This window comes from Vipera berus (genome assembly GCF_964194415.1).
Source record: "Vipera berus genome assembly, chromosome: 1".
NCBI lineage: Eukaryota > Metazoa > Chordata > Lepidosauria > Squamata > Viperidae > Vipera > Vipera berus.
Window position 1 is genome coordinate 121,982,308 of NC_138202.1, and position 8,956 is coordinate 121,991,263.

Here is an 8,956-nt window from a genome sequence, read left to right on the forward strand (position 1 = left end):
TTTTGTGATTTGCAGCTAGTAATCCTGGCCCAGTTGCATAGTCACAAAAGTGATCATTGGCTGCTGTGCCAGCGGCATGGAACAGGAAAGGGCCTGGGTTGCTGTTGTGTCCATTACCTGCTCTCTTGTCCTACAGGGCCAAAAGGGGAGATCCTGGTACTCTCCCTTATACAGATTTCTACTGGATAATAGTTAGGGATCAATAAAGGTTCTAAGCCATAGAGCAACAGGTGCCCTGAAAATCTTGGATGGGTTTGTGTGGGCAAAGAATCCTGAAGTCTCCACCAACCCAGCTGTCAATCCCTATAAAAGCAAGTGACATGGAGTTGGTCGATTGCTTTTATAGCCTAGTTACCAGTAGCATGGGTAGTTCAAAAACAGGTATATATTTTCAGCTATTCGCTGCTTCTTTGGATGGTAGTTCTACAAATCACTCAAAAGACCATCTTTGAATTTGAAATGTGGCATGCTGCCCCAGAATTTCAGTAGTTCCTACTGTATATCACAGTGCTCAAAAGATATCACAACACTTTTAACAATGTACAGTAGAACTAAGCCTCCCTTTCTCATCCTAAACCCACTGTCCTAGAATAACCAGCAGCCAAACAACTGAAATATCACTTTCAATTTTTTTTGTTTCATTTAATATATACCTTATTGTTGCCCGTATGACTTGATATGGGTGAATGGACAATACTCAGGCGATGTATGAGTGGAAGATTCTTCTGAGTAGGTAAAGATTTTTTCAGCCGGCTAGCAAAGAACACGACAGAAATAAAGGGTGTGTGGTATCAGCGGAGTCACCCTGGGGTGAGCAGAATGTTCTGTCAGAGAATGTTCTGACTTCACAATGGGCCATTCTGGTCTTGGAACAAGCAATTTTGAGCATTCTGGAAGTGATTCAACTGTAAAAGGTTTTACATACGCCTGATTACACCCACTGAGCTCTTATATATTCTGACAGCCTGCGGAGTAGTCCACAAATAAATCATTAGCACCATCATAGGCACCCTGATATTGAAATGGAACACTGTTCACTTAAATTGTGTCCATAATAAAACATTTAGATAATGCCAACAACTTTACTAGTTGTCGGAACAATCTGTACATATTAGTTTTCATTGTGGTACATATGTTAGGAGGGGTGGTGAACAAACCTCTTCCAAAATAATTATACCATGTTTTGCAAAAAAAAAAAAAAGGTACAATAGACTAAATCCTTCCTGCCGCATGCATTTGTAGTCCATTCAGTAGGGAGATTCTTAGCTCTTCCTCCAAAGGCCTCCATTCAGCCCAGCTCCAGGGAAACAGGTCTAGTTTGGATCTGAATTGGGGGAACATTATGAGAAGCAGAGTTATCCACCCATGCAGTCTTCCATTAAAGAAAGCTTTTAATAAGGCACCAATGAAACCTTTTCAACTAAAGAAGCCAACTGTCCGGATAGGAAAAGAAGGTTATTAGGGGGAGGGAGTACAGGAAAAATAAGGGAAAGCAAGCAGCCAGATAACCAAATTCCTAGTAAAATTAGTCTAGGCAGCCTAACTAAATTAGGCTTCTGTTTAAATGTCAATTGGCAGATTTTTTTTTCTTTGCCTCTTTTGCCTTCCAATATTATAGAATGTGGAGGGTCTCCTTGGGATATGGAGCAATACAATGGTCAACCAAGCAAAAATATTCCATATCCGGTGGGTTAACCCCTCCCCACCCTATTGAAGGCATTGTCAGGTTTCATTAGGCTATTGAATGGAAAGGATTAAACACATCAGATTTCAGGGAAATAATGGATGACTTTTGTCTCTTCTTGGCATGAAATCAATTTTCTGGATTCTTTAGAGGACACCATGATGCCATGCCCCAAAATAGCAACTCATCACAAAAGATGATTGATGGATAGATTGACAAGTGGATCAAGTAACAGGGTATTTTACTGTAGATTCTGTCATTTCGTACAGGAGTAAGTTACATACTGATGAATCAAGAGCAATATTTTCTTTCTAATATGATGTTTGTGACCAAAACCTGCAAACAAGATGTGACATAATGGTATCATTATAAGGGAAGGGATCATATTATAACCTTTTCTCTCCATTAGACAGTCATACAAGCAGAGCACACACATATTTTCCTTAGGTATGTTTTGTTTTCCTCTGAGAATGAATGGGAAGTCGCAAATCCATTCAGCTTGTTGACAAATTTCAGAGGGTTCACAAAAATAAGATTGGCTCACACATGGATCATTTACTCTTGATTCAGTTGATAATTTGACATTTTCAAGTATTTCCAATGAATAAACAAAAATGGGCTCCTGTGTGATAAACTCAATTGAAAATCCACACTTGGTTTAGTTGGAAATAAGCTGAACATTGATATATGGTATATTTTGCCTTAGTTCCTTAGCCTCCTGTTGTATTTCTACCCTATACATAATTTGGCCATTTTAGGTATTGTTCCAGTTGCTCTGTCTGGGTGATATGTGAATGTTTTCCAGGTGACTTTATAACGTTTCCCACACATGCAATTTTCATATGTTAGATTACAACCACCAGCTGTAAGTGAAATACTTTTCATTTCCTGGATGTTTTCCTTGCTACTTGTTCCTGCTTGACTGTTCAGGGACAAAAAGGGAGCTTAATCCACATGGCTTCTCCCTAAGAGTTCATCTGAAACCCTGTCTGATCCCATCCTCTCATTATTCCCACAGGAAGGTGAACAAATGCTACCGGGGCCGCTCATGCCCAATCGTCGTGCACTGCAGGTAATGACCTGGTCAGGGGATTGAACAGATGTCATGAGAAAAAAACTACTTCATTTGGTGTTGACTTTTCAAGCAGACAAGGGATGTGAGATATTTTGTCAGAGGTGTGTGACAAGAATAAGGGTCCATTGGAGTTGGGAGGTAATGCATTCAAATAAATAAGTTATGAAAATTGTTGTGGCTGGGCAGGACAAAGAGCTAGAATTTTGTCCCTCATAGCAAATGCATTCCAGAAGTTCAAAAATCTGGTCAGGAAAAGGATAGCAGGTTAACCTGCCATTCAGGTTCACAAACATCCTTCCAAGAACTAAATGTGGGTTAGACAGCATCACCAGCAGATAGATTCGTAGCTGGCTGACCAGCCGTACTCAGCATATGGTCCTCAATGGAACAGCATCTACATGGAGGGAACAGTGTAGTGGGGTGTCCCAGGGCTCTGTTCTGGGCCCAGTGCTCTTCATCTTCATCAATGATTTGGATGAGGGGATAGATGGGGAACTCATCAAATTTGCAGATGACACCAAGCTGGCACGAACAGCCAACAATCCAGAAGATAGGCTTAAGATACAAGAGGATCTGGACAGACTTGAACATTGGGTGCTATCTAGCGAAATGAAATTTAGTGGTGAAAAAAGTAAGGTTCTACATTTAGGCAAGAAAAACCAAATACACAGGTATAGTATAGGTCAGACGTCAAATTCGGGACATTCCCCATTGCCGGCAATGGGGTGGGCATGGTTTCCTTGTGATGCATCCAGCCCGTGGGCCTGGTATAGGTGGTACCTTGCCCTGGTATAGGTGGTACCTTGCTCAATAGTAGCAACTGTGAGAGGGATCTTGGAGTTCTAGTGGACAATCACTTAAATATGAGCCAGCAGTGTGCTGCAGCTGCCAAAAAAGCCAACACAGTGCTAGGCTGCATTAACAGAGAGATAGAATCAAGATCACGTGAAGAGTTAATACCACTTTACAATGCCTTGGTAAAGCCACACTTGGAATACTGCATCGAGTTTTGGTCACCATGATGTAAAAAAGATGTTGAGATTCTAGAAAGAGTACAGAGAAGAGCAACAAAATGATTAGGGGAACTGGAGGCTAAAACATATAGGGAACAGTTGCTGGAATTGGGTATGTGTAGTTTAATGAAGAGAAGGGTGAGGGGTGACATGATAGCAGTGTTCCAATATCTCAGGGGCTGCCACATAGAAGAGGGAGTCAAGCTGTTCTCCAAAGCGCATGAAGGCAGGACAAGAAGCAACAGATGGAAACTAACAAAAGAGACGCAACCTAGAACTAAGGAGAAACTTTCTGACAGAATAATCAACCAGTGGAACAACCTGCTTCCAGAAGCTGTGAATGCTCCAACACTGGAAGTTTTTAAGAAGAGACTGGACAGCCATTTGTCTGAAATGGTGTAGAGCAGACATGTCAAACTTGCGACGTCACGTGACCTCACACAACATATTGGGACAGTTTTGCCATTGCCAGCAATGGGGTGGGTGTGGCTTCTGCATGACGCATCCGGCCCATGGGATGGCATTTTGACATCCCTGGTATGGTTTCCTGCCTGAGCAGGGGTTGGACTAGAAGGGACCTCCAAGGTCCCTTCCAACTTTACTACTACTACTACTGTTATTATTATTGTTGTTGTTGTTGTTGTTATATGGCATGTCAAAACTGAAGGCTAAGTTATAGCAAGTTTCAGCAGATTTCTGTGAGCTAGACCTTCCTCATGTTGAACTTGGTGAAGATTATGTAGCCTGCTGTTGTTTGAAACCTCAGGTGTGTTTCCTTATGTTTTACAGTGATGGTGCAGGAAGGACTGGAACATACATTCTTATTGACATGGTTTTAAACCGAATGGCAAAAGGTAAGATGGTGTGAGGAAGAGATTTGCATTTTCTGCAAACAGTTGTCAATTCAACATAAGAAGGTACAGGCTGGTGCAGCAGACAAATGGCCTAGCTAGTCTGTTCCCATAGCAACAAGCCTTTGAGAAATGGGAAGCAAGATTATTAATTCCTGCTGTTGATAGCCATTTCCAGCCTTCTTAAAGCTACTCCAATTAATGGATGTTACTGCATACTGCTATAGTGGGTAGTTTAACTACCGATATGTAAGGAAATGTTTCCATTTACTTATCCACCCATTACTTAACTTCTGTGATGATCCCTGATTCTAGTTATTATAAGAGTCAAAAAGCTTTCCCTCTGTATTTTCCTCACATAATATATGTATGTATATTTCATCATACTTTCCATTTTTCTAAGCTTAAAATCTACCTTCACTGACATCATAAATATATTACTCCAGAGCTTTTTTTTCCCTCTCGGTCGTTCTAAGTAATGTTATTTAAAAAATTACAACCTCACTGCTCATTCCTTTAAATTTGGTTATTTAAAATTAACATGAACATTAGCATGAACTCCAGCATAGATCCTTTCTGGTTCCATTGTTGACAACCTAGTCACAAAAACTGATCACTATTCCTAATCTATGTTTATGTCGCACAGCCAGTTGCTCATCCATAATTGACCATTCTCTTATTCTTTAATTGCTAAGTTTGCTCAGGAAACTTTAATGAGGAATATTAGCAAAAACCAAAAATAAAGTCAACATTTGAAAATTCAAATAATGTTCTTTCCCCCCCCCTCCCTATCTACATACTGTGAAAGAACTCTCAAATAATATTTTATTTAATAATGCTTACTACCAAACAGATGTTCAGGTTGGATTAGGGTTAGGGTAGCTAGGCAAGACTTTTCTGAATCCTCTTAAATTCTTTTTAATACCGAGCATTACAGTAATAGAAAGTCTAAAACATTCATAATATTATGTTCTAATGCCTGAGGTATTATTTTGACAAGAAAAGATTACATTCCTACTAATTGATTCTATGACCAGTTAGCCAGACAATGAATGTCTCTGTGAAAGTTTTGCCCCTTCAAAATCTGGCTTTTTTAACTTGAAGGAATTAGAAAATTGTCATACTGCATGGACAATATTATTGTACTTAATTTTTATATATATTTCATGAATTTAATCTTTTTTCTTGACTCCATCCACTTTTTTGCAGCTCCTGATATACCATTTAAGGTCAAGTTCAAACCTTCAACCCAAAGAAAATTGTACAACCTTAATTTAGGATATTCAGAAATAACTTGTCAGTCAGAATAGTTTGTTCAGGCTATTTGAAAATAATTGAAATCACCTCTTAAACACATCTCTCTGAAGAACATTTTGTTTTCATTTTCCTTAAAATTCCTAATGTTAATAAATACGTAAAATAAATAGAGCATCCTGAGCACTAATAGCAATTATTTTTTGGAGTCCACATCAGATCTCTTCCCTGGAACAATCTGCCCTTTTTAAAAAAATGTGTATTTTGATATAATGCTCTTGAAATAGAAACAACTCTTTCAATATTCCTTTCAATAGTTCATTTCCCAAGATATTGATTCCTTCCAATTGATCATTTTCCTTTTACTCCAACTAATCTTTTTTCTACAAGAGATTAATTCTGTATAACAGCAAATTAACTTTCTAAAGACCTTAGAACGGCATCTGTCATAAGCCTCTCTGCTTCTCTCAACTTTTTGCTCTCAACAAACTTGCAGAAATGAACTTGTTCTTTTAGAGATCTTGCATAAATTCTGTCCAGCAAACAAAGTAATGCCCCATTCTATATATTGGATAGCCCCTGTATCCTCCTCACTATCTTCATAAAGTATGTATTCATTGATTTATGTAGCTGTTCATTTACTAATTATTAAATTAGATTAAATTTACTATTAAAATTATTTACTATATACTTAGTAAATATATGAACTTATATATTGGCTGAATTTCTTCTTACTGTGATTCTCTTTCCCTAGAGATTGTTATACTAATTCCATAAGAGTGCAAGTATAATACTGTACACCACCACCGTTTGAAGGCTTTGTGGCTTTGAAGGCCACGTCTTTTCTATCTGCCATCTATTCTACATCTGTTTTAACCTCTTCTGTGTCTACTCACGTATTTTGAATGTGGGATTTATGCAGATACGAATGTCCCCCATAGAACAGTTCTTATTCACCCATTTCTGATTTTTACCTCCTCACCTCTATACTAGGTGTGAAGGAGATAGATATTGCAGCCACCTTGGAGCACGTGAGGGACCAGAGACTAGGTGTGGTGCAGATTAAGGTACGTCTTTGATGGTTCCTTGCTCACAAAGAGTTCTATGCAGTCCTCTTGATGGAAGAGCTGACTACTTAGGAGAACAAATCAATGTCCTGGCTATATGTAAATATCAAATATTGTCTTTTAAGTGCATCATACGATTCTGGGGGAAGTAGGAGGCTCTTGGCCAAGAGAGAAGAGAGGTAGTGCTTATGTATAAAGGGTTCAAGCTAAAGTTTAAAAAGAAACTGGACTTTTTTTTTAGAATTGTTATATTATTAGAGGGGGCAGTGCTTCTTCGTTCTAAGGGAAAGGGGGTAGAGAAGAGAAAAAAAGGGACCGAAATCCTTGTTACTGTTGATTATGCCCATGCTACTTTACACACTTGGCTTTTGTATTCCCAGGACCAGTTTGAATTTGCACTGACAGCCGTGGCAGAGGAAGTGAATGCCATCCTGAAAGCTCTGCCACAATGAAGCCTCTATTCAGCATATCCCAACTTGGTGATTCCCCAACCTGACCCTTTGCCTCTGCTGTTGCTGTGTTCTTGCCTGGGGTGTTTTCCCTTTACCATGTATCATCTCCATGTGGTTCACCATGGCTGCATTTAATTGCCCTGTGGAAATGCTGGCCCCTTACCTACCTGCTCAATTGGGGCTCATCCAACCAACATCCTATAACCCTCATGCTGCTAAGGCCTACTCCACCCTGGTCTCTCTGGAAGCAGCCCTTGGTGGATAGAAGAGTGGGTCCCTTTTTGGACAGCCAGGTCACCTCTCTCGTGAGAGGATGTGCCATGGAGCAATACAGGGGCTGTAGTCCAAAGAAGAGTTAGCCTCCTTGTGAGATGCATTAAAGACCAGTTTTCTGAAGTGCCTACTTTATGTTTATGGGCATTGGTCAAAGCAAGTAGATTTGCAATGGGCGGGCTGTGGGCCCATTTCTTTTTTCTCTCCAGTATCCTGCTGAGCCCTAGTGCCCAAATGAAATGAGTAGAAATGGTAATGCCTTAGCAGAAGCTAGGTTACGTCACTTGCCGACTTTCATCCTTCTTCCATTCTTCCCTCTCTAAATTTCACCTCCTGATTCTGTGCCCACAGCAAGGGAAGAACTTAACGCTGCTTCTGCGCTCATTGTTGTCCCACTGTTGTCCTCCTTCTCTGTTTCCTGCAGGCCTGGAGCCAAGCCTAGTCACAGCCATTTGCTCCCTTCCCTAAACGGAGGAAGGGAACATCACAGGGAGATGGCCCTACAGCTGCTAATTGCTGTGTTGTCTCCCTACTTTCTCCTGGGTGTTACTTATCACAAAGAGACATTTCTAGAGAATCTAATTTTGTATTTGATGTGAATAAAGGTTTTGTGTCGCATTTGTGCAGCTGCAGCCCAGCCTCCCCATCTTGTGTACAACCAGGCAGAAAAATGTATCGTCTGCTCATGCCAAAAGCTTTATAGATAACAACTTGGAGTGCCAGGTATTTTCCTGGAGGTAGAATTAGCTTCAAAAGGACTGGCACATAGAGGAGTCAGAGAGTTGCCCATGTGGTGCCAAAGGGTACCCTAGTACCCCAGTCCTTGTTATATATGTGCTTGGGAATGGGTATGGGTATATATGTGCAAACACATACATGCACATATCCAATTTTGAAATGCTTAAAAATATAATACATCCTGCCCTTCTATCTGCTGCCTTTTCACAAGCAGAAGGAACACCAGGCATGTTCTGCCCGTGCCTAAGCCTTTTCTGCTCACACTTCAGCCCACCTAAGCACTAGCCTTGCCATCTTTTCCTGCCTCCTCGGCTTGATTTCCCCCCCCCCAGATTACATAGGCACCCATGATCTGAGCAGTCATGTTATCTGAGTCTACATGAGAACAGTGCAACCCAATTTCAAGTAGGTCCAATGAAAACGTTTTTAACTAACCCATCACCACCACTACCCCATATATACAACCGTAGAATTATAACCTGTGGTCAGGAATGGGAGAGGGCGGACTACCTTTTGTGAAACAGGTAGTTTGTCTCTGACCCTCTTTGC

At 40.4% G+C, this 8,956-nt stretch overlaps 1 protein-coding gene across 3 annotated transcripts in view; it reads left to right on the plus strand.

Moving 5' to 3' along the window:
- The window catches only part of PTPRN (protein tyrosine phosphatase receptor type N), a 48,606-nt gene extending 40,319 nt beyond the window's left edge, over nucleotides 1–8,287 (plus strand). For 2 of the 3 annotated variants that reach the window (XM_081323527.1, XM_081323529.1), the window contains 4 exons: nucleotides 2,703–2,756; nucleotides 4,562–4,626; nucleotides 6,871–6,944; nucleotides 7,325–8,287. In XM_081323527.1, the coding sequence (XP_081179653.1) occupies nucleotides 2,703–2,756; nucleotides 4,562–4,626; nucleotides 6,871–6,944; nucleotides 7,325–7,396 (265 nt within the window). In that variant the 3' untranslated portion in view covers nucleotides 7,397–8,287. The remainder of the gene's footprint in view (nucleotides 1–2,702; nucleotides 2,757–4,561; nucleotides 4,627–6,870; nucleotides 6,945–7,324) is intronic. The other variant, XM_081323528.1, reaches the window with a different exon arrangement.
- Nucleotides 8,288–8,956: the final 669 nt, after the last annotated feature.